At 37.6% G+C, this 26,683-nt stretch overlaps 1 protein-coding gene across 4 annotated transcripts in view; it reads left to right on the top strand.

Moving 5' to 3' along the window:
• ITSN2 (intersectin 2) overlaps positions 1–26,683 on the top strand; it is an 88,975-nt gene that overhangs the window by 911 nt on the left and 61,381 nt on the right. For all 4 annotated transcript variants that reach the window (XM_070732388.1, XM_070732391.1, XM_070732389.1 and 1 more), the window contains 11 exons: positions 11,320–11,383; positions 14,136–14,228; positions 15,582–15,645; positions 18,052–18,215; positions 19,689–19,871; positions 20,411–20,507; positions 20,727–20,869; positions 22,712–22,775; positions 25,145–25,282; positions 25,377–25,456; positions 25,856–26,118. In XM_070732388.1, the coding sequence (XP_070588489.1) occupies positions 11,341–11,383; positions 14,136–14,228; positions 15,582–15,645; positions 18,052–18,215; positions 19,689–19,871; positions 20,411–20,507; positions 20,727–20,869; positions 22,712–22,775; positions 25,145–25,282; positions 25,377–25,456; positions 25,856–26,118 (1,332 nt within the window). In that variant the 5' untranslated portion in view covers positions 11,320–11,340. Of the gene's footprint in view, positions 1–11,319; positions 11,384–14,135; positions 14,229–15,581; positions 15,646–18,051; positions 18,216–19,688; positions 19,872–20,410; positions 20,508–20,726; positions 20,870–22,711; positions 22,776–25,144; positions 25,283–25,376; positions 25,457–25,855; positions 26,119–26,683 lie in introns of those variants that run through there.

The following is a 26,683-nucleotide window of genomic DNA, read 5'->3' as shown; positions in this document are numbered from 1 at the left end:
GTCAAGCTTGGGGCCAAATGTTCCTGCCGTTTAATCCTGGGGCCTCGGGCTGCTTTTGGTCTCCAAGCGGCTTCGGTTTTGCATGTGCACGCTTTTTGCTAAGGACTTCGTTTGGTGCGAGTTCTCTAGTAGGGTAGCTTGCAGAAGGGGAGATAAAATAAATAAATAACAGTTATAGCTACAGTATGTTCAGTTGTTGAACTGATCATCTTATTCCAGCCCCTGCCATTGATTGAATGCTTGATGTATGAGATGGGGTGGTTGAGTAAACTGTTTTTAAGTTTTGTTTTTTTATTAGATTGGGTTGTTTTAGATTAATTCTGATTTCTGTGTTAATTTATGCTGTAAACCAGTGCTTTCCAACCTTGGCAACTTGAAGATATTTGGACTTCAACTCCCAGAATTCCCCAGCCAGCGAATGCTGGCTGGGGAATTCTGGGAGTTGAAGTCCAGATATCTTCAAGTTGCCAAGGTTGGGAAACACTGCTGTAAGCTGCCCTAAGTCTCGGGAGAAGGGCGGCCTAGAATTCGAATTAATTAATTAATTAATAATAAATATGTGTGTTGCCTTGCCAATCAACATGACTCGTGGATACAAATAGTTAAAGTGGCCCAGGGCTTTAAAATAAAAATAAACCTAGAATTATATCTAGGTTATTTTGAACAATTCATTGTTAAATAGCAAGTCTTACATTAGTTATATTTTGAAGCTTTTGGATATCTATCAACTTAATGTGTTTTTGCAGTGTTCCTGTAAATTGCATTTATTGCTTTCATTCTTAAAATCTTTAAAATGATTGGGGGGGGGGTTTTGTGAAATTACCCATATACAGATTATATACATGTACAAATGCATGTACTTTAAATACTTATTTCTGTTTCTATAGAAACCGTGCTTTTGTAGTAGTATAACTTGGATTATATTTGGTTAGCCATTTGTATGGCTAACCAAAGACCACTATGTATATTCATATGGATCATTGGGGAATAAGAGTTAATATGTTAGTGTTTTAATATATGTGTGTTCTATAGACAGACAAGCCTTACAACTTTTAATTACCAGGATATAATGTAACAAATAAATTGTTTTATATTCAAAACAAAAATATTTGGACTACTGTCCATCTGGCCTATATTCTGTTCTTAAAAATAACTAATACCAATCATAAAATTAAGGGTGTGGTGAAAAAGAATAAGATGAGTAAAAACAATGTTTTCTGTACCTTGTTTAAAGTAATCAGTATAGAACACACACTTCTCCCATAACCTATCAATATTTAGAATGAAAGCATACTTTAAAATAATGTGATGACTTGAAAAAACCTTTAAGGTAACTAGGTAAAATGAACATATTTTTCAAAATTACTATTATTATTTTAACATTTTCAATTTTTTTTATAATGTTATTTCTCATACTCTAAGAAGTGCAGTTGGATTAACATGTTTTTGAAGAGTAGAACTATTTAAAGGACATCTCAGGAAACATACATGACATTGAAAGAAACTATTTAGAGTACATACTATTCATGTGAATGTTTGCTCAGGAACCAGTTCTGCTGAGAGGCTTACTTGTTAGGCTTAATCTCTTTTTTGGATTACCAGGAATATTGTGAATCTCATTATGTGCTGTTTGTGAATTTTTATATAAAAACAAAAAAAGGTTCTTTGTATAAAATACTTTTGTATGAGACCTTTCTGAAAAACTAAAAATGTTTGAGTTAGTAATTAATTTTTGACACTAAAATTCTTGAGATTAGTATTCTAATCTCTAAAATAGGATTTTCCAAAAAATAATCATCTAGAGTGTCCTAGGAAGAGTGGGAGATTTATTTATCTGTGAGTTCACATTCTATAATTTCCAAGTAGCTAATAAATTTATTGTTTCAGATACATGTAAAATAGAGCTGCAGTTCAGAAAAATATGCCTGTGTTATTGCCAAGATATCCAAGCACAGTAGGGGTGAACCCATCTCTATATGTATGGAAACATTCTATACATATTGTGCAATGAGGCAACCAAATAGAGAGTAGATTCTTCTCATTTGCAAATGCTATGGTGCAATCAGGATTGTGACACACAAAGGATGTTGAAGTTTGTCACTTGTTCCAAATATTTTATTTACACAAAAAAAATGAAATGGACTTAGTCAAGCTTAATTATGCCTTTAGGTTTGTGTATTCACCCCAAAAGTAGTTTTAGCTTATCCCATATCGGGCTTGCAATATTAAATAAAGTGTCAAACTAAATATAATTTTATAGAGCAGATATTTTTAGAAATGTAGATGGATTGTTTTACGTGACCCAAAGTTTGTTGTGAGATAGGTCCTTAATTCATTTTAATATAATCAGATATTGTTGATGTGAATGTATTCTCTATATCTATAATGAGAAACTTATGGCATGCGTGACAGAGGTGGCATGCAGAGTCCTCCGTGGGCACACGTAACGTCAGCCTAGCTCAGCCAGCCGGTCCAACAAGGTGTGCATGTGCGCTGGACAGCTGGTCGTCGGGTTGCCAAGGTGTGCATGCATGCAGGCAAGCTGGACATCAGGTTTCCAAGGTGCACATGTGTGCCAGCAAACTGGATGTCAGGTTTTCAAGGTGCGCATGCATGCTGGCAAACTGGATGTCAGGTTTCCAAAATGCATGCGTGCTGGCCAGATGGTCATTGGTTTTCCGAAACTCTGGCGTGCCTGCATACACACGCCTTCCAATTTGGGTACTCTGTGCCTAAAAGGTTCAGCATCACTGCTCTATATAGACCAGTGTTTCTCACCCTTGGCAGCTTTGAGTTGTGAGGAATTCTGGGAGCTGAAGTTCATCCATTTCAAAGCTACCAAGTTTGAGAAAACATTCAATAATTTGAGTGTTTCACAATAATTGAGTGAAACACTCAATGGAGTGAAACACAATACAGTGGTACCTCTACCTAAGAACCCTTCTACTAAAGAACTTTTCTAGATGAGAACCAGGTGTTCAAGAGTTTTTTGCCTCTTCTTAAGAACGATTTTCTACTTAAGAACCCGAGCCCAGAAAAATTTCCCAGGAAGTTTGAGAGCAGTACAAAGGCCCAGCCAGTTTCCTGCCATTCCCCCTGGGTTTCTGTCTCTGGCGCAGTGTATTGGAGGCAACCTCTTGCCGGGTGTATGGGAGGCACGTGCTCCTCCTTGCAGTCTCAGAGTCCCTCTTTTTTTTTAAGCCTTAAAGTTTTGGGGTTTTTTGATTCCCTTCACCTCACCTTCGTCCTTCAGCAGCGACTCTCCTCCTCTTCCTCCTCCTTCTCCTCCCACCCAAATTTCGAGCTTTAATGGGTTTGCACACATTATTTGCTTTTACATTGATTCCTATGGGAGAAATTGCTTCTACTTACAAACTTTTCTACTTAAGAACCTCTTCACGGAACAAATTAAGTTCTTAGGTAGAGGAACCACTGTAATTTGAATGCCACCTTAAAAACCTCTTTCCTCTATCTATTATTTGATGAAAGATAGCATTTTCCTTTTTTTACTAAGGACAGCCTTAAAATGTGTATCATCTATTAAGGCTTTGTCATCTATTATGTTGGAGGGAAGTCAGGTGCCTTGCAATGACTAAGGATAGAGACAATAGTAGCAGGATAGAGACCAACAATGAAGATAACAAATTTGATGCATTTTTCTGATAGCTTTGAGGATTCGCAAGAGTATTATAAATAATGAGGAAGATATAGCATTCCTGGTCGGATATTTAAAGTTGCAGAGGTGGATTTTTTGCTTTTGAAAATATACATGTTGAAAGTACTGTATACTGAAAGATTTAGACTAGAGAGCAGATCAAGCAGGAAAGGTGGCATTGGGCATCTGAACTGTCAACCCTGCCAGGTAGAACAGGTTGAACTCGTTGCTGTGTACTTATTGTGTCTTTCAGAGCTACTTTGGACCTGGGAAGATTTTTTTTTCCTGGGTATACAGGAATTCAAAACTTATAGATGCATATGGAGAATAATTGGCTCTTTTTGCAACCAAATTCTGAGTCCTCAGAGAGGGGTGGCATACAAGTCTAATTAAATAAATAAATAAATGTATTTAATCATTTTAAACTTTAGGTAAATATGAACGTCCAGGACATAAGCATCACTGTCTTCAGGCTGACAAGGCCATATTCAGAGAAAAGCTCAGAAGTGGTCAGTAGCTTTTAAAGTAAACCAGAGGTCTGTATGCTTTTTCAGTAACCTTAATTCTTAATACTTTTCCAAAGTTGCAGAGAAACTCAAAATATTCATCTGTGTGGCAAAGCCTTAATGACAAAAAATGATTTCAACAAAAACCATTTTTATGGGAGTTGGATAATTTCCATAGATGGTAGTTTAGACTGATCAACCAGATACCTAAGAATGCCATAGGTATCTGGTACTGGTTGTTCAGTCTAAACTTTTGTTGTTAAGGAGGAAGTGAATTCCTTCTTAATAACAAAAGTTGAATTGCAGAGAAGAAATTATCTTGTATGTATGAAGAATTTGGACATACAGTGCAGGGTTGGGCTTCTCTTACCTTCCCTATCGGTTTGGAAGTACGTGCGTCAGTTCAAAACATATGTCTAAATCAATAAAAGAAAGGCTTTACCAGAAGATTAAATTTTTGTATGGCCCAACCAGAGCCCGGACCTGAATCCAATTGAAAAACTTTAATATAATCTGAAGAGGGCTGTGCAACAGGATATGATCTCACAATCTGGCATATTGATCCAGAACTGCTTTGAATATCATTTGAATATAGTGAAATCTACTATTCGTTCATGTTGCCTGGCTTTTTGAGGAATTCTACATTGGATTAACTTTATAAGCATCTTATATGTTAAATTAAATATTAAACACATTATATATGTCAGTGATGGTGAACCTTTTTTTCCTCGAGTGCTGAAAGAATGTGCCCGCATGCTATTGTGCATGCACGAGTGCCCACACCCATAATTCAATGCTTGGGGAGGGCAAAAACAGCTTCCCACACCCCCAGAAAGAGGCCAGAAATGGCCTGTTTCCCAACTCCAGGGTCCAGTAGGTTCATGTTTCGCCCGTCCCAGGCTCCAAAGGATTCCCTGGAGCCAGGGAAGGGTAAAAATGCCCTACCCCATCTGCCTGGAGGCTTTCTGGAAGCCAAAAACGCCTTCCCAGAGCCTATGTGCGAGGCAAAAATCAGCTGGCTGACACACACATTGGAGCTGAGCTAGGGCAACAGCTCACATGCCAGCAGATATGGCTCCATGTACCACCTGTGGCACCCATGCCATAAGTTTGCCATCACTGGTATATGTTATATTAAGAGAGCAAGTTAGGTCCAGTGGTTAAGGCACCATGCTAGAAAGCAGGAGATCTCCACATAAGCCATGAAAACCAATTGGGCCAGTCACTCTCAGCCCAACCCACCTCACAGGGTGATTGTGGGGGAATTAGGAAGATGCGGTAGATATGTTCATTGCCTTGAGTTATTTGTAAAAATCATAAAAATGGAATACCAATAAATAGATGGATAAAGATGCCAAATCCAGTCTGAACATTTGGTTAACTTCAATAATAATAAGAAACTAAAATGCTCTGGGACTTTAGAATGAGTGTAGGGAAAGAAATCAAAGCTAGTAATATTAGATGCCTTCAGTGCAATCCCAACACAACTGGAGCATCACTTGAACACCATTGGCATTGACAAATTCCCCATCAGTCAGTTACAAAAGGCAGCTTTCCTTGGAATAGCTTACATTGTGTGACAGAATCTGTAACACCGGGAAACATTCACATGTGACTATCCCAGGGCCTTGGGAAGGACTCGATAGGGGGGTAAAAAGCTAAATCCAGTCTGAATGTCTATCTGGCTATGCAACAAACCATAATAAGGAAGAAAAAAAATCTGAAATGATTATTTTTTACATCTCAAAAACCTGGCATTTTAACAGGTTATGCAGATTTTCTATGTCTACTGTAAGTTCTAGATATAATAGAGAGGAAAGACTAGGCTAGCCACAGGAAACCAGACATGGAGTGTATTGTCTCACAAATATAAGCTAGTAGAAAAAATCTGACTCCACCCAGCTGAGATTATTGTCACCCAATGAGTAAGCCAACATTGTTCAAGCTTCTCCTCTTTCTTTAAAGAAATATTTAAATGAAGCACCCTTTGAACTTCTCAGTAAATGAGCTAATTTATTTAGGCTTAAATCTAGAAGGTTTTGAAGACTCTTAACAGAGTAAATGGAGAACATTTGAGACACAAGTCTTGTTGACAAAGGTGTTTTCTTCTCTTTTTTTATTAATTTTTTTTATTGTTTTCAAATTAAAAGACAAAACATTTCAAACAAACATAAAAAGACCAAACAATATACATAACATAAAAAGGAGCTACAGTCGCTCCACTCAAAATAGAAGTCTTCTTGATTCAAAAAAGGAAGAAACTTATTATAGTTTAGATCAATTCAGAGGAATATATACATCTGTAGAATATTTTTACATAATATATTCAATCTAATAAATTTTACTATTTAGCATTTTATTTTAACATCCTTAAACTTTTTTATTATTCCACCAACTATAAACCATCTGCTAAGTTTTATAAAATTCTGATTCTTCTTGCTTAAATAACCAAGTTAAATGACAAAGGTGTTTTCAGTGTAATAGTGAACACTATTTTTATGTAGAACCTGACTCAGGAGATTCTAGTATTGCAATAAATGTTCTGGGGGGAAAAATTCTTACCTCTCTAGTGGGATGGGCAGATACCTCCAAGGAATGTAATGGATTGTGAGAATAACTTTAGGAATAGGAGGAAGAGCTGTAACCTAGACAACAGTCAGATAAGAGGAATCTTAGTCCAAAGCAGAAGTCTAATTTGAGAAAACATCTCAGACTTGAGCCCCCCCCCCCCCCAGTTCTGTTGTAAATAAAGACAGGGAGGTGGGAGCATTTTCAGACTTGCAAGATTCCATTCATGTAATCCTATAATAAAAGTAGTATTAGTATTCATGACTTTGGTTTCCAAAACTGGTTTATCTTGAAGGGCTGATATCAGTCTTGCAATGTGATTGCAGCTTGATTGCAACTCTTCCTCATGTTTCCCAGAACCCTTTATAGGGAGAGGCAGTCTTGCAAGTAACCTGGTCCAATCCACCTATTGTTTTAAAAGTGATAATTAGTATCTTGAATTGTACCTGAGAGGAAACTGGGAGGCAGTGCAGCTTGCAGAGCAGGAATATAATGTAGGCCAACTAGGGGTGCCCAGTGCTGCATGCACCAATCCATACTCAATCAACTGTAATTTCCAGGTGGTCTTCAACATTAGTTTGCTGTAAAACATTGCAGTATTCCAAATGGGAAGTAACCAAAGAATGAATAACTGTGAGCAAGGCCTCCCAGTCCAGGAAAGGGCACATTTGGTTCAAAGGGTGAATCAGTGCAACACACATACCTTTTCCCCTCAGCCATGGCTACCACCTCTTCATTGAGAAATAACTGTAAATTTAGGTAGACAATTTGTGCACAAATTCTGTTTCATGGAATTCCACACCATCAGCCTCAGACATGGCAGATCACCAGACCCTGGAGGCCCCAAACCCAAAGCCACTCTGTCTTGCCAGGGTTGAGTCAAAGTCAGTTTCTCATTATCTGGACTTTCAAAACCTCTTAATAGCCTCATCTGCCCTACCAGGGGTGGAGATATATAACTGGAATCATCAATGTACTGATGATGTCAACTCCATACTATCAAATGACCTCATCCAGCTGTTGAGGAGAAGAGAAAGACCCAAGTCCCGGGGGACATAGTATTGTAAAGGTCTAGGGCAGGGGTGGACTTCAAAATGTTTAGCAAGGGGTTCTTTGCCTGGTTGCTGGGTGGGGGCAGGGCCATGATGGGCAGGGCCTAGTCGACCTCCTGAACCATGGTTTGGAGAGGTGTTTTTGCCTTCTGGAATTTTTCTTTGAGCGGGAGGGTGAAAACAGTCTCCCCAGGTCTCAATCTTCTGGTAGGCCCTTTTTTGCTCTCCCTGAGCCTCCACGTGCATCCTGCACTTATGTGCATCCAAAATGGGCTGTGTGGGGACTCCTGGGAGGGGCAGGCTGGGGTGGCAGGGCCAGCCAGTAGTGGGATTTGGGGGTTCTCCAAACTGCACAGCTAGAGGTACAGTACTTCTGAACCCATGTGAACCCCCAGCAGCGCACCCCTGGCCTAGGGCCCAACATTTCCCTCCCAACACAGACTAAAATCAGCCATGGAGAAGGAAGGAAAACTACAGCAAAACAGTGCCGGTACAAATCAAAACAATAAATTAAGGTACAAGAAAGTTAAGGGTGCTCCCATGGCAGCTCCCATAACTAATATATTCAAGTATATATTTAATATATAGTCAAACTGTTTAAATTTTACCAATTTTCCAACTCACTTCAGATTGGGGGAAAGATCAAAAGCAACATGAGAAAATATTATTTTACTGAAGGAGTAGTAGATCCTTGGAACAAACTTCCAGCAGACGTAGATAAATCCACAGTAACTGAATTTAAACATGCCTGGGATAAACATATATCCATCCTAAGAAAAAAATTGTGAAAAAATAACTCCCTGCATTGGAAGCTTTAAATATTTAAAAGCTTTAAATATTTTTGCTTCAGTGGAATCTTCCAATCTTTTTTTTCAGTAGGGATTAAATCTTGATCATGTGGATTACTTTTAGTTCTATTTTTCCTTTCTATTTGTCTCCATTCCTTTTTTTCTCTCCTACCTTTCATTCTTATTGCTTTTTTTCACATACAGTATGTCTCTGAAGTAATTGTTTCACTAGGGTAATGGTTGAACAAGAAATAAAAACACCACTAATTATTATTTTTTTATTTTTTTAATGAAATAGGTGAACTTACTTAGTTTTGGACAATTCTTACAATCTAGGTTTTAATTTTGACTCTGGTAAATTCTCTTTTTCTTCTGTTCCATGTGTATTTTGGAGTTCTATTTGTTCTTTATAGCAGCCAAAATCATAACTTTGTTAGTTTACTCAGGCAGAACAGACACAAATTCTGACAGTGAGCCAGGTTTGGGCATATCCAGAGGGAGAGCCCACCCCCACCAGATCATGCTCCAGACTTTCTTCTCTGCTTAATTGGACACATACACATATCCAACTTAACTAGTCTGGGCACTCTCTACTGTTGGAACATGGTCAGGGCAAAGCTTGTATTTGGAGAAAGTAGTTTAAAATAGAACTTTAAAATGGGATCAGTTTAAGAGCTAAATGCAGCTGATGATGATACAAAGGCAACACAATAAGGGCATGGCATAAACAAAAACTATTATAGGGAAGTTCATAACACCATTCGGACACTAGAAGATAAAAACTACTATCTGGAAAAAAGCAGAATTTTTGTTCTTTGTGGAAATCTTGGCTTGCTCAAACCACCAAAGCTTCTGCAAACAGTTCTGACTTCTCTAGGCTTGTTTTTCTCTCTGAGATTTTCTGACAATATTTGAAGGTTGAGACAGAGCTCTTACACTGTGGGATAATAATTTTTACTTGGTTAAGAAGCTTGTCCAGACAAAGTTGATCATTGAATGATAAATTGCTGGTGTTTAGAAATTGTTCCAGTCTGTTTCTTATTTTGATTACTTCAGGCCAATAATATCAGTGGGTGGAAAATAGAAAAAGAATAATTATCCAGAACTTAAATGACCATTGACTTATTTTCTGAGATGTCAGCTTTTGACTAAATTAGTACATTCCTGATCTACTATATATCTCCTCACAAGCATGTTTATCATACCTGAATATCAGTAACATAGGCAGATTCAGTAGTTTTATTCTTTCTACTAGCAGTTGAATATTTTAACTTGTTTAGTAAAGGATGTGACAGCATATGTCTGGATATGAAAGTGACAGCATATGTCTGTCACTTTCATATGTAGAATGTAAAAAGAAAACCCTTACATTTAACTTGAAGCTTTATACTTAACTCCAGTATTTTGCACATATACCGATGTTTAAAAAGGGGGGAGGGGGAGGCAAAGTTTCTTTATCAACTTGATATAGGCCAGTAGTTTCATATTTACACAGCCAACTTTGCTGAAGGGACTATCTACTGAAAGTTGTTCTTGCATTATGCATTACCACCTGTGCACAGGAATTACTGATGTGTTGGAGTAATAAGGGGAAAACACACTTTATATTGATTATTATTCCAATTCGTGGCCTATTCTATCCACATAGCAACTATCCACATTCCATGAACCCTGATGGAATATCTTTCTGGGAATTAGAATTCTAGTAATTTACTAAAGTTATTTGATCTCAGCAAGTAGTCCTCAATTTATGAACAGGTACTTAGCAACAGTTCAAAGTTATGATGGACACCCAAAAGCTGCTTACAACAAAGTTTCAAAATTACAATGGTTGCACCATCGTCTCAGTCACATGACCACATTTTGGGCCCTTGGCAATTGGCTCACCTTAATGGCTGTTTTCAGGTCCCGTGGTCACATCACCATGATTTTTTACATTTTTTTAACCAATTCCAGAATTTATTTTCAGTTTTTGATTTTAAAAAAAGCATCCATTGAGTAAAATGGATTTGCTTGTCAACAGCATTTGCTTAATAACCACAGTATTTCTTAAAACTGCTGCAATTGCTTATCAGCATCCAAAACAAGTTGTAAAATTGAGTCTGATTTCATGGTGACTCATATAATGATCATAATTTTTACTTAATTACAGTAATAACTTGAGGACTACCTGTATTCGTTCTTTCTTTATTGTATTTAACCCCCCCCCCCCAAATCCTTCTCATATCCTTTCCTTTAATTGAGATCCTTTAAATGAGATTTTACAATTTTTGGTATGGGGATGTATTAATTCTCTTCCAAGAGTATCCTTTTCTTATCCCAAATCACAGCATGTGGCAAAATCTGATAACCATGACTGATCTCAAAAAAAGTAAACCAAGATAATACTTGGATGGGAGACCAACAGGTAGTGCCAGATCTATGAATGCTAGATTGAGAAAATAAAAGAGATGCTGGAAAAATCCATGGCAAAAAAGTCAAAAGTCATATTTATTAATCATTTTGAACTTCCCTGACAATTAGTTTCACTTTTAATTTTAAAAGTATTGTTAATTAACAAAAAATAGTTTACAGCTGCATCTTTTACTTTGGAGGCTTTCTTCCTACCCTTTTTTGGGTACTCTCAGCATAGATCAGAAGCTCTGATGTAGAAGCTTGAGGTGGATTTTCCTTGCTCTTTACAGAAAGATGTGCTTCCTTTGGTACTTCTGTGTTATTAATAATACTTTATTTGCAATGTTTTCTTGCAGATGGCTAAGAACTAGCAAGTTATGTTCAAGACTATGTTGGCTCCGCTTCCTACCACCATAAATGGTAATGTTTCTTTAAAGTGTTTATTTTTCCAATACTAAATAAGGCTCTTTCACTCTACTAGGTAATACTTTTAAGAATCTGATGCACTGATAAGTTGGCTGGTCAATACTGGGCTTTTTTATTTAAAAGCACTGTTCTTTTGGTTCTTTTGTTAATTACACACCATTATATTTTATTTTTATTATTTATACATCAAAATGTACCACTTTGCTCTTGGTTTTTATATTTAAAAATTAATTATTCATAATAGTACCCATGTGTGCATACCTATCAATACCTGTCTATATATATGCTGATGCAGTAAGCATGAAGGATCAAATATGCAAATATGCTCATGAAAAACATACAAGCATTGCAAAATATATATTTTAATATCTTTATTATTTCAAGAAAAAATGAAAATGGTACAAATATATATTTACAAGAATGCAGTAAATGTTATAGGAAAGACAATATAAGCAATAGAATATAAGCAGATAGCCAATCAAATAGAGTTCACCAGCAAATTGAAGATACCATGTGGCTAACATATTCTAATGTTAATAACTTGGAGTCTTGTTAAACATTTTGTATTCAATATCTGGTCAAGAAAAAGATCTCTATTGAAGTGTAAAAATATTTGGTCACATAATTTAAATAATAGGAAAAAAAATTATAAATAGTAAACAATACATTAAGAGGTTAATGTATTTGTTGAATATGTTAATATGTTAATATGTTAAAGTTTACCAAAAGTTCACATTAACATGTAATGTTATGATTGGTTGAATTACAGTGGTACCTCGTGATATGAACCCCTCGTCATACGAACTTTTTGAGATACGAACCCAGGGTTCGGAATTTTTTTGCCTCTTCTTACGAACTTTTTTCGCCTTACGAACCCTCCACCGCCGCTGGGAAACCCCACTTCTGGACTTCCGTTGCAAGCGGAGCGCCCATTTATGCGATCCTGGGATTCCCTTGAGGCTCCCCTCCATGAGAAATCCCACCTCCTGACTTCTGCATTTTAGCGATGCTGTAGGGAAATCCCAGGATCGCAAAAATGGTCGCTCCACTGGCAACGGAAGTCCGGAGGTGGGGGTTCCCGGCGAGGGAAGCCTCAGTGAAATCACACCATCGCAAAAACACAGAAGTCTATAGTTAGTGAAAACTCTCAATGAAGACTGCCTCTAGTCTAGACTAAAATAAACAGAACTCTTTTAAGCCAGCTCTCTTGGCTCATATATTTCAGTATTCATATACACATAAAAATCTCTCAACCCACCATCAAAGCAGTAAAAACTCAAGAACCTTACCTCTTATCCCCTGAAGAGGCAGCCAAGCTCTCACTTCAGATATTATTTTTCTGCAGGAAGCCAATGGGACTTAACCTTCTTTCTTAGTTGCTCCTGGCTGCACTAAGGAATAGGCTCAAATAGTACACATACACTGACAAACATTGGGTATAGTTTTCCTGTCATCCCCTACATGGCTTCCCCAAAGGCCAGTGTGCATTAAATATAACCTATGCCAGTGATGGCAAACCTATGGCACAGGTGGCACGCAGAGTCATATCTGATGCCATGCGAGCTATTGCCCTAGCTCAGCTCCAACATGCATGTGTGTGCCGGCCCTCTGATTTTTGGCTCTCACAGAGGCTTTGGGAGGGCGTTTTTGGCTTCCAGAGAGCCTCCAGGGGGAATGGGGGAACGCCATTTTTATTCTTCCCCGGCTCCAGGAAAGCCAACTGGACCCACTAGGAGTTGGGAAACAGGCCATTTCTGGCCTCTTTCCTGGGGTGGGGGAAGCTGTTTTTGACCTCCCCAGGAATTGAATTATGGGTGTCGGCACTCATGCACATGTGATAGCACACACACACACTCTTTTGGCACCCGAGGAAAAAAAGGTTTGCCATCACTGCCCTATGCTCTCCAAAGAGAAACCCAACAAGGGAAGAACTTTTGGCTGGTTTTAATGCATTGCCATATCAATGCTAAGCAGGTTGCAATCCAGCGAATAGAGGAACAAAGGTCCAGAGAAGGCCTCACCCTTTCTGGTAATTTTTATGCAACTCCACTTTTTTTTTGCCCTGCTTCAGTCAAAAAATCCATGTCTACTAGCTTTAGATTCAACCTCCTTTAATGTTACGAAATATTAGTAATCTAAAATTGCATACTTAAAATTTGTAAAATAGAATTATATTTTATATGAATGAATTAAAATATTTCAAATAATATTTTAGGAGTGTTGCATGCTCCCGGCCTAAAAGTTCTATATTTTTTAGGAAAAGATAGGTATCTAAAGAAACATTGATTATACCCCATTTCTCCTGTCCTTCCATTTCCAAAATTTAAAATAGTCATATCATTCTGAATCTAAACGAATAAAAGAACTGGTCTTTTAATGTTGCATTACAATTAGATTCTATGCAAATTAGGCTGCTATTTAGCAGAAGAACAGTGGTGATTTTTTTTTTAGTGCAAGGGATGAGAGAAAAATCTCTGCTGTCTAAAAATCTGGAATTTGGGCACTGTTGATTTCCTAAGAGGGAGGTTGTAAAAATGTGTGAAAAAGCAGTTTGAAATATTAAAAACAAGATAATAAAGTGAAAGGAAGAATGCATGACTGCCAAGAAAAAAACTACATTCTGTCAAATTGGTAGGAGCAAGATGGGTCATAAAAGTTTTAGGTTTAATATTTATTATTAAGGCAACAAAAATTATTTTTCCCAATTGAACATAATTTTTTAAAAGTATTACTTTTTGTCTTTCAGGAGGCCCAACTATGTGGGCCATCACTTCTGAAGAAAGAAAGAAATATGATAAACAGTTTGACAGTCTTAATCCAGTTGGGGGTTATATTACAGGTTAGTGTGGTCTTCTACAGTGGATGATTTTCTCTTAAATGATTTGAAGATTTAGTTCATTAAATTGCTATATGCTTAAAAATATTAGTTGAAAAACAAATTATTGTAACTATCAATAGCACAAAAATTGGTAATGCTATAATTCACATATAAAATTATAGTTGTTATAACTTTTTGGAAGTAATGAACACATTTTTAGGTTTATCTAATGTTTGTTTCACAGTTACTTAGACAACAATACACAACATAAGCAATGTTTTTTTGAATTAGAGGTACTCTTAGCTGTCCTAATTTTACACAAGAAGATAATAAATCTGCTTCTAGGAGGCATCATGGGGGTGAAATTCATCAGGTTCTGACAGATTCTAGAGAACCAGTAGTAGAAATTTTGAGTAGTTTGGAGAAGCAGCAAATACCACCTCTGGCTGGCACCAGAGTAGGGTGGGAATAGAGATTTTACAGTAACCTTCCCCTGCCACACTCACCAAGCCATGCTCACAGAACCTGTAGGGACATTTTTTTAATTTCATCCCTGATCACAGTAGATAGTCCCACCTCACCAATCTTGCCTGATTTCAGAAAAGCTAAAGATGAATTTGATTGTTATTTGGATGGGAAGACTAGGAAAACCCAGGGTTGTAGATAAGCTAGAAAATTAGGGAGAGGGATTTCTGAGAAGAAGGCAGTGGAAATCCACTTCTATAGTGTTTCAAAGAAAATTTCATGGATATATCTATGATGACACCAATAGCCAACCCTGGCTGAAAGGAGCTTTAATTTAAGATGCTTCTGATTTATGGGAGATTTACCCCATATGGCTTTGGTGTGTCCTATTTTCATTTTCTGCTATTAGTTCTGTTTCTCCATCATTTTTCAAAGAGAGAAGAAAAGAAAGTTAGGCAGTGGAGACAAGTATCAGAGCATTCACACACTTTCCTGGAATGGAAGAAAGTGTATATGATCATTCTAATTTCATGCAGATTCTGTCTCTGAATGAGATAGCAAGCAGGAAACATTTATTTTTTCTATATATGGGAACAGATTCCTACAAACGCTGAAGAGAGATGTTCATTAAATAGCAGTCATCTCATCCTCTTGCTCCCTTCTCCATGCTCTCCCTCTGGTTGACTATGATACTCCAAACTAAACTGGCATCTTTTCTAAAAGGCTAAATGTTATTTTGTTCAAAGGCTTTAGAGTCCAGTCCAGTTTGCTTCTGTCCCATATAACTATAATTATAATCTTAACAGAACGTTTTTAAAAATGTGTGTCTTTTAGAACAAAATTGTCAACCAAAAGTGTGGAAATGCTTTATTTATGTCCTTTTCTGTCCCCTTTCTTTTCTTCATTCAGGTGATCAAGCACGAATGTTTTTTTTACAGTCAGGTTTGTCAAGTCCTGTTTTGGCTGAAATATGGTGAGCATCTCACTGTAAATTCATTATATTAAGAGATTCCAGGGCTACTGTAGAAATATGCTGTTCCAGTGATTGCATGAGATGAGCCTCCTTACTCTCATTGAACAATGTTATGACCAGGAAGTTGTAGTTGTATGATTTTTTTTAATAGACCCTTATTGTTACTGTACATGGAAATTTATATTTCAAAACTGTTGATGCTCTCTCCAAAACTTGCCCCCTTTCCTCATAAAAACTACACAGCCTCTTTCTTTACTAAACTGCTGAACAATGCAGTTGCAAACCACATATCACATGACTGCATTGCTTAAGCACAGCAATCCTGGCATTCCCTGTTGCCATGGTTAACCGAAAGGCATAAAACAAGGCTGAATATTGGCCTCATTTCTACTCAACTTTTATATCAGTTCCATGGTGGTCCATTTCCTCAACACAAACTTTTACTTTCCATACACGTTAGAGACACATCTATTTTATTCTTTGCAGACAATGCAGCAATACTCTCAAGAATATCTACTAGTCTTAAAAAAACCTCAGAGCATTAGCACAGTATTGAAAAGAAGACCAGCTAGGGCTCAACTATCAGAAACCAAAATCATGGCTTTTGCCAAAAGGTCTCAGTGCTGCTGTCTAGGTATGGCCAAAAGGACAGAGGTGGAAGTGAAAATAGGCAGGTGAGGGGAGTTTAAATGCTGCTGAGGTTGTAAGTTTGGACAAACTGCCAAGTACCTGAGTTTTGATTGCATGAACACATAAGTACCACATAAATGCAACACAACTAATTCAAGGAGTTGGAAGAGTTGCCAGGAAGGAAAGGCAGAGTCTGAATTCACAGGGAATCAAGACAGGCTGGATCAATCTTTGGTATATTTTATACTGTAATTGGGAAGATTAGAAGATGAAAGACTAGGAAGTGTCCTTAGCATGCAGTCATATTAATGTAGATTCTGTGTCCAGTGGATGTTATTTTCACACAACTGCATTTAGGAATATATCCTGAATTTACTCATTCTTTATCTAAATGTTGTTGTCAATTATTTTTCTCAAATACTTGTGTAGCATAGTGTAGAATAGAATAGAAATTGAATTGAATTGAATTGAATAATAGTTTATTTGACCAAATGTGATTAGACACACAAGGAGTTCGTCTTCAGTGCATAGACTCTTAGTATACATGCAAAAAACCAAAGTAATCATAATCATAATAATGATATGAATAATAGATGGTAATAGAAAAGATGAAAAATATAATAATAACACTAAAGCCATATTATATGGGTAAATGTCCTAAGACATAAGACGGTACTGTGGGACTTAGGTCTTCGACTGAGTGATGGCGCAAGGAAAAAACGATCTCTATGTCTAGTCGTTTTTGCATGCAATGCCTTGCAGCAGCATCCTGAGGAGTGGAGTTGAAACAGTTTATGTCCAGGATGTGTGAGGGGTCTATAGATATTTTCTCACACAAACACACACCTGATCTATGCAATATACAGATCCTCAAAGGATTGGCGCTATCTTTAAAATGGCACATTTACAACTAAATTTAAATTTCTACTGTTAAGCAGTCCTATTAAGGCAGAACACTTAAAATGGATTATTATTAGTGTCGTTTCTGAAAATAATTTGAGAATCTGATTTGAAAATGCATCCTTTAAGAAGGATTTTCTTTTTTCATTTTCTTCTTCTAAGTTTATTAACAAAGAGCACATTTGAATGGGTGTTAATTGACAAAGTGTTTATCAGATTGGTAAATTTTCTACCAAGCATACTTTGGAAAGAAAGAGTTTTGATGTCAGGAATGTGGATGTACTTTCGTATCCTTTTCCTAATAGTTGTAACACTTGGTGACTATGGCCAAATATAGCCCTTGGATTCATGATTTTCATTGTGTTGAATTTTCACCTCTGCCCATTGGCTGCTTTACCTGAAATAGAGTTGCTAAAATAATAGGCTTGTGAGACTTGTTTTGAGATAAGGGATCAGCAAAGATTAGAATTGCCCCCACCCTCCTTGCCTTTCGTAAGCTGCTTAAAACCCACCTCTGCCGTCAGGCATGGGGGAATTGAGACCCTCTTCCCCCTAGGCCTTTACAATTCTATACATGGTATGTATGTATGTATGTTTGGGGTTTTTTTATACTAATGGGTTTTTAATTGTTTCTAACATCAGACTACTATTGTACACTGCTTTATTGTTGTTGTTAGCCACCCCGAGTCTCCGGAGAGGGGCGGCATATAAATCCAATAAATAAATAAATAAACAAACATATATTGCTAGAAGTAGTGGGGAAAACTTCATGATATGTTAGATGTGAATCATTGACACAGTAATATCCATTGTCACTACAATTGAATATACCTATATACATACACTCAGTTTGTATGCATTTTCTTTGTTTTAAAGGGCTCTTAGTGACCTGAATAAAGATGGGAAAATGGATCAGCTGGAGTTCTCCATAGCTATGAAACTCATCAAACTAAAACTGCAAGGCCAATCCTTGCCTATGGTGCTTCCTCCAATCATGAAACAGACTCCAGCGTTTTCTCCCTTGATTTCTGCTCGTTTCGGTAATCATACAAATATCTAGAGATTGACTCCTTCTCTGTTATGGGTGATAATGATGGAGGATTCTCTGCAAATTTGTATAAGCATTACATTTGTTAAAACTATAGAAAATATAGTTAAAGATTATTTCAATTGCCATTGGGTACGGTAAAAACAGGCACTTAATTAATGTTTTCATTCTGTTTTCCAATGTTTGGACATGCTAATTTTCTCAGCCAGAAGGGGAAGGAGAAGGGGAAAACTCTGACCATTTGGTGGAACAAATGAAATAATGTTTTGTGCAAGTGTAAGCTGCCTAACTAAAACTAGTTTTTATAATATCTGTCCTGGTGTAAGATACAGTGGAACCCCGACATACGAGCTGCTCCACTTGCGAGCAACTCGAGATAAGAGCTTGGGAGGGAGCGTCATTTCCGTTCGCCTCCCGAGCTCACATCCGGGATACGAGCCACGCCTCCCTGACACTTTCGGCAGAGAAGGAAGGAAGGCAAGGAAGCGCCCGGCTCCTCTCTGCTCGTAGTATCCCACTTGGTAAGCATTCGCTTGGCTTCTGCTTGGGGGTGGGGGGGTCCTTGGCTTCTGCTTGGGGGTGGGGGGGGCCGTCCCCGCTTTAGGAGCAGCAAAGAAGCCACGCGCCGGTTTTGAAAGATCGGAGCCAGCATGGAAAGCTTCCCCAGGCTGGCTCCGATCTTTTAGAACACACGTGCGGCTTTTCCGCTGACTCCTAAAGCGGGGAAGTTCGCCAGGAGTCAGCAAAGAAGCCGGCATCGGAGCCGGCATGGGGAGGCTTTCAATCAACCCCCGAGTCCGGGTTGGGGGCTCGGGGGCTGATTGAAAGCCTCCCCATGCCGGCTCCGATGTTTTAAAACACACATGCGGCTTCTTTGCTGACTCCTGGCGAACTTCCCCGCTTCAGCCGACGTCTTTTCCCCTCAGCCCTCGGGCTTGCACGCATTAATCGCTTTTACATTGTTTCCTATGGGAAACAATGTTTCGACATACGAGCTTTTCGACGTGCGAGCCTCCTTCCGGAACCAATTAATTTCGTAAGTCGGGGTTCCACTGTACAAATGTTCACATTAGTGGAATACAAATATATAAAAGGACAATAATTTGTTAAAACAATTTAATATTAAGGGCATGTTCATAAGAATCCCATCAAAGTAAGAAAAGTCTAGCCAGAGGTGTTAAACCCGCATTGTCACGGCAGCATCATGTGACATATTGGGACTGATTTCCCATTCACTAAACTGGGCAGAGGCAGGGCCAGCATGTGACTCATCCAGCCCATGGGCAATGAGTTTGACACCACTGGTCTAGCCCTTTGAATTTTCTGTTAACAGCCAGTTTCATAAAAATCATTTTCAAAAAAGGAAAAAGGAAACATAAACAAATGGGGCCAGCCATCTGTCTCAGAGAGAGAGGTAGTATTTATATGGACTGGTGTATTTATATTGACTCTTGAATTTCTCCAGGTATGGGCAGTATGCCAAATCTGTCTACAGTAACACCTTTGGCTCCCATGTCCAATCTGACATCGGTACCCTCCATTTCTCCCATGGTGATTTCAACCCCACTATTGCCTTCTGCCAGCCCTCCATCATTGCCAAATGGAACTTCTGGCCTTCTTCAGCCACTAGCTATGTCCTACTCTTCCAGTGAGTACCCTCATGCCAGGAAGTTTCCAGTTTTGACAGCCTGATGTTGGTGGTGGTTTGTTCTCCGAGCATGTTGCTTTGACCGCTTGATTTGCTTTGCAGATGCTTAAATTATTTATAGTATTTTATTTCCCAGTCTAACTCCTGTTTCCTCAAAAGACCAATTATTTTGCCTAGGAACCCCCCTCCCCTTCCAGGTTCTTCCCTCAGGTTTTGGCTAATAGGCATTAGAATCAGAGAGGTTCTCAAAGCTAGTGCAAAAGTTTTCATAAAATTAGAACTATGTACCTAAAGGAAATGCAAGCATACATTCAACTGTTTATAAAAACAGTGATGTCACTTTAAAACTTGTGGACTTCAACTCCCAGAATTCCACAGCCAGGCATGTCTTAAAGTTGCCAAGGTTGGACACCTTCTTTATCTTTCTCAGTACTGGCAGTCAGGATTCAGAAACAAGGATAAATCTTTTTTTCAAGTAGAGGTGATGATATTTCTTTCCAGGACTTGATTAACTAATTTCAACATTTCTCTTGTTTCAGCTTTGCCTCATTCTAGTTCATACACTCCTGTGATGGGAGGATTTGGTGGTTCCAACATCCAGAAAACTCAATCTTTGATAGATTTAGGATCTAGTAGGTACGGACCTTCAGACTTGAAATATTAAGTATCAATTGATAGACTTAATTTCTTTTTTTTTTCCAACAAGACCATTTCTTTTTATTATCTTTGCACCTGAAATGTAAATCTCAGTATTTGGGAAGATTGGTTGGGGAAAAAAATAATAATCTGCAGAAAAATACAAGAAGAATGTTAATTTTGAATATCACAGGTTTAATCGACTGGTTTATATTACAGTTCAAATTCTTCTTCTACTACCTCATTAACTGGCAATTCACCGAAGACAGGATCTTCAGATTGGGCAGTTCCTCAGGCTTCAAGATTAAAATACAGGCAAAAATTTAATTATCTTGATAAAGGGATGACTGGATACCTTTCAGGTTAGTCTTGGATTTAAAGATGGGTTTGATTGCTTATATTTGTTTGTATCCCCCTTTGTTATTTTTACAAATGACTCAAGGCAGCAGACATATCCGATACATCTTCCTCCTCCTGTTTTCCCCACAATAACCACCCTGTAAAGTGGACTGGTCTGAAAGAGAGTGAAAAACTCAAGATTACCCAGCTAGCATTCATGGCTAAGGTGGGACTAGATACTGTCTCCCAGTTTCTAGATGGTGCCTTAACCACTAGACCAGATTGGCTCTCAACAATAAAAATACACAAGATTTATTTTTAAATTAATACTCCTTTTCAGACATTTTTCTGGTTTTGCAAGCACATCACTTCATATTGTCCTAGTTTTAATTAACAAAATGATTTTTCTGTATTTTTTCAATACAGATTAAAATGGATAGCATTTCAAAGAGAACTATTTTGAAAAAGTAGTTTCTTATATCTTGTGGAATAAATAAGGTAGAATATCCTTCAAGTCAAGGAAAATATTTGGAGACTTCATGGATGTATCTCTATAGTTGGTCATAGAATGGATATAGTTTGAAATCCTTCCAGAAATATTTTTTTGATTCCCCTCAAGCCTACAGCCCTGGATTTCCTGGGAATTTCCCAGTATTCATCTGATTCCATCCTGCTCAGCCCTGAACTATGGACGAAGGAGCTGTACACAAATAAATTCTTAGTTCTCAGACCTAGCTGGGGTGATATTCCATTATCAAGTACATGCTGTGGTTTTTCATGAGAGTATAAATTAGAAATGATGAGACGAAAGTTGTGATCACACAGTGGTTAGCATGCAATATTGCTGGCTAATTCTGCTGACTGCCAGCAGTTTGATTCTTACCAGCTCAAAGTTGACTCAGCCTTCTGTCCTTCCTAGGTTAGTAAAATAAAAATCGTTTGGGGCAGTATGCTGACTCCTAACCGCTTAGGGAGCACTGTAAAGCACTATGAAGTGGTATATAATTCTTAAGTGCTATTGCTATTAATACATTACAATATTTTGGGGCTATTTACCATACATTGGATGAAATCAAGCAGGTTCTGAGGTTCTAGAGAACCAGTAGTGTAGTTTGGATAAGTGCCAAATACCCACTCTGGCGCCATTCTCCATTCTCTGGTGGGAATGGAGATTTTGTAATATCTTCCCCCAGAAATGAGGAGGGAATGGGGATTTTGCAGTATCCTTTCCCTGCCACGCCCACCAAGCCATACCACATCCACAGAACTGGTAGTAAAAAAAATTGGATTTCACCACTGCCATACATGAGTTTTTATTATAATACCAGTTGTGTGTATTATTTTTTGCCTTATGCACATTAAAATTCACAATTGGGAAAGGCAGTGCATCTGTCTATAGTATCTCCCAAGGTTTGTGGGCCACAGTTCTCCTGGATTCTTGTTATGCAGTCAGCTCACATTTGTGATTGTTTGCAGCATCCTGTGATCCCATAATGATTTGAGACTTATTTTGGGGAGGGGGGGGACTGATTTCTAGAAAAACATACCCATTGGAATAGCTAGATTAGCTTGACAAATTGCATGATTCACTTGACTGCCATAAAAATTATCATTAAAATTCTGTCCAACTCAATTTATGATTGCAAGAACTTAACAACAGAAATGTTGGTCCTAATTTTGCTTATAGATTAAGAGCTATCCGTACTGATTATATTTGGAATGATTTTTTTTTTTCTAAGATTGCTTTTTGGGATGAAATTTTAAATAAAATTAGTTCTATGATGTTTTAAAGTATAGATCATTAGTTCATAGCTCTAACTGGTTTTACATGTTATGTAATAAATTGTTACATTTGATTTGTTAAGGATTTCAGGCAAGAAATGCTCTTCTACAATCAAACTTATCTCAAACGCAGTTAGCCACCATCTGGTAAGTTTATTTATTTATTTTATTTTATTTTATTTTATTTTATTGGATTTGTATGCCGCCCCTCTCTGAGGACTCAGGACGGCTCACAGCATATACAAAAACAAAACAACAATATGAATCCAATTAATTAATTAATACTACATTAAAACAACTATTAAATTTAATTTTAAAAAAGGAAAACCAATCAAACCAATCATTCAGCACTCATACTTAAAACAATAATTGATCAGGGGAAGATTTAAAAGTCCCAAGCCTGGTGGCAAAGATGAGTTTTTAAGCTCTTTCGGAAGGCAAGGAGGGTGAGGGCAGTGTGAATCTCTGGGGGGAGCTGATTCCAGAGGGTCGGGGCTCCCACAGAGAAGGCTCTTCCCCTAGGTCCCACCAGCTGACATTGTTTGAGCGACGGGACCCTAAGGAGGCCAACTCTATGGGACCTCACCGGTCGCTGGGATTCGTGCGGCAGAAGGCGGTCTCGGAGATAATCTGATCCTATGCCATGAAGGACTTTATAGGTCATAACCAACACTTTGAATTGTGCCCGGAAACGGATCGGTAGCCAATGCAGTCCGTGGAGTGATGGCGAGATATGGGCATTTCTTGGAAGGCCCAAGACTGCTCGCACGGCTGCATTTTGGATGAGTTGAAGTTTCCAAACACTCTTCAGAGGTAGCCCCATGTAGAGAGTATTGCAGTAGTCGAACCTCGAGGTGATAAGGGCATGAGTGACCATGAGCAAAGACTCCCTGTCCAAATAGGGCCGCAACTGGTACACCAGGCAAACCTGGGCAAACGCCCCCCTCGCCACAGCCGAAAGATAGTGTTCTAAAGTTAGCTATGGATCGAGGAGGACGCCCAAGTTGTGAACCCTCTCTGAGGGGGTCAATAGTCCCCCCCCCAGAGTGATGGACGGACAGATGGATGTGTCCAAGTTTGTTCACAAATGAATGCTTGTAAATTTTTAAAATAGATTGTCATTTTTATTTCAAACTCTTGAAAAGTATTATGGCTCTGACGATGTACTTTCACAACAACCACAAATAATGCAAGATCAAGCATTGTTTTAACTTAAAGTTTATTGAATAGCTCAGATTTAGATTTCCAGATAAAATAATTGGGGATTGCTTGATCAACTCCTGATATGCTTTCCCTGTATTTCTTAATAGTAGCTGGTGTTTCAAATAACTTGTAGCAATGAAGAATGGAGTTGTTTTGTACGTGTACAATATTGTTATATTTTGTGTTCTTTACTTTTGTGTTTATGGAAATGACCTTAGATGGATGCCTGCTTATGGATGTGGTTGCTAATCTGTTTACTTTTTTGTTGCTGAATGTTTCTTTTTTATTTCTTTACATGATACATATAGTAGCTTGTATTCAGGATTATGTGCAGATCATTAGGCATTTAGTCTTGTACTATTATTCCTAGATTGCAAAAGGAGAGTATTGATTTTCTTTTCCTGGATCGTTCATTTACCCATTTAGCTTGTGTGCTGCTTAATTCATTTAGTTTGTGTGCTGCTTAATTCATTTTTCACGATAATGGAGATAAGCTATTAAATGTACGATAATACATGGCATATAAATATAAATAAATAAATAAATAAATCCAATTATAATTACAAAACCACAGTACATAATCATAATAAAGCATTACAGTTTAGCAGCCTTCCAAATCATGCCACAGGGAATACAAGTTGATTCCCAGACTTCCACTTTTTTCACCTTCCATGTTTAATGGGATGTGTTGGGATGTACATGGAGGACAAGCCGTGTTTCACTAAAGGAGTTGCTGCTAAAGTTACCTTGGAGTTCAGGCTTGTAGGGCTTTATAGAGATACATCTCAAAGTAGGTTGAAGAAAAAGATTATTATCATAGTAATAAGAAAATTAAGCAAATGTTGACTTTTTGATATTAAAAAATCAATAGCACAAAACCACATAACTTAGCTGAACTGTATGTAGAGTCCTTCAAATTGATATGTGCCAACCCATGAATTATAGTGAAGAAGGAGGCTGTTGTCCTATGGATGATAATAAATATCAACTCATAGTAGCATCGGCCTGTCTGGATTTCAGCAATGTTTGTTTGTTTGTTTGTTTGTTTGTTTGTTTATTTATTTATTTATTTATTTAATTAATTTCTATTCTTCCCATCTCCTACGCTAGGTGACTCTCAGCAACCCACACACTATTGTTGCAGATTTCCTACCTCTTCCTGCCTAATAGTACCTTTAAGTACTGTTTCTGTATCTGATTTTTCAAAACTGGTCCCCGCTTCATCATGGATATCCTGGAGACATTGTATGCAAAAAATGAAATAGCTTTCCCCAGTTCCCTTGGTTCTTTTAACACAGATCTCTCTTTCCTAGGTCTCTGTCTGACATTGATGGTGATGGACAGCTGAAAGCAGAGGAGTTCATCTTAGCTATGCATTTAACTGATATGGCCAAAGCTGGTCACCCACTCCCACTAAGTCTGCCTCCTGAGTTTGTGCCCCCTTCTTTGAGGTGCTTAACACAAGGTGACATGTAATTAAAATTACAGAAAAATGCTAAGTGGACTGAAATTTTAAAAAACAATAATGTTCTCTTTTTCTCCTAGAAATGTAAAGCAATTGGAAAATATTAACTGTGTTCTGCCAACTTATCAACAAGAAGAGGAACCTCCCCAAAAACTTCCAGGTAACTGGGATCCTCTGTTTCTGCATTGCAATAGAGGGTAATATTTTTGGAAAAAATATGTTAATTATATCTCTTATTTGAGATGTATCTGGTTGACCTTACTTTAGAAGCTGCTTTCTGAATTACAATCCTATGCATTTCATTATTGCATTGTGCGGCGCAGGTACATTCTGATTAGGATCATACATTTTCAACAATAAAAAAGATGAGAAATAGCAGTAAAGACAGTTGAACCTGGACAAAACACTTGCAGCAGTAGGGTACATAGAGACCTTGAGATTTAAAAAGCCTCCCAAATAAATTAAATGCATCCCCATTTGTCTTTTTTTGGTTATTGGATGATTTCTACCATAATCCATATCTTAAAAATTATTGAGAAGAATATGTTCTTTAATCTAGTTACCTTTGAGGATAAGAGGAAGGCAAACTATGAAAGAGGCAACCTGGAGCTGGAGAAACGGCGCCAAGTGCTCCTTGAGCAGCAGCAAAGAGAGATGGAACGCAAAGCACAGAAGGAAAGAGAAGAAAATGAGCGAAGAGAAAGGGAGCGGAAGGAACTGGAGCAGAAGAAACAACTTGAGCTAGAAAGGCGCTTGGAAAAACAACAAGAGATGGAGAAACAAAGGGAGGAAGAACGGAAAAAAGAGATTGAAAGACGAGAGGTTGTTTTCCTAATTGTTTTAGGATTTAACTTTTGGAAAAATTGTTTTAGTTTGTCAGTTACTTAAAACTATTCCTGTGAGAGTTTGGGGCTCTTTAAGTGAACTCCTTTAGAAAATATTTCTTTATTAACAGCTAAGAAACTGAGATTATTTTGTATTTTAGCTTTTATTCTGAATGTTAATTTAAGCAGCTGGTTTTCATTCAGATAAGTGATCATTAAAGTAAGTGATAGTCTATATTTCTTGGGATGCATTTTGTGAACCTGAGCATTGAATGGAATAAATACCAAAGTATTTATATTCTTAAATACAAAAGTATTCATATTCTTATGCATAACAAATAGTGTACTTTCATTTTTAATTTTTAAAAAATGTATAGTATTCCATTATCACGCTTCCATTATTTTTCCTAAAGTCAAAGAGCATTGTGTTGATTTTGCTGCAAAAGCTATACATGAAAGCTTTTCTGAAAATTATATACAGAATGTAAAATAATATATATTACATATTAAATTATTACATTTAATATGCATTATTTTTATTTAAACTTTTTTCCCAAGGTTCT

Source organism: Erythrolamprus reginae, chromosome 1 (genome assembly GCF_031021105.1).
Source record: "Erythrolamprus reginae isolate rEryReg1 chromosome 1, rEryReg1.hap1, whole genome shotgun sequence".
In the NCBI taxonomy this organism is placed as follows: Eukaryota; Metazoa; Chordata; class Lepidosauria; order Squamata; family Dipsadidae; genus Erythrolamprus; species Erythrolamprus reginae.
Note: the sequence above shows the minus strand (reverse complement) of the source record. Positions and strands in the feature narration are given on the sequence as shown.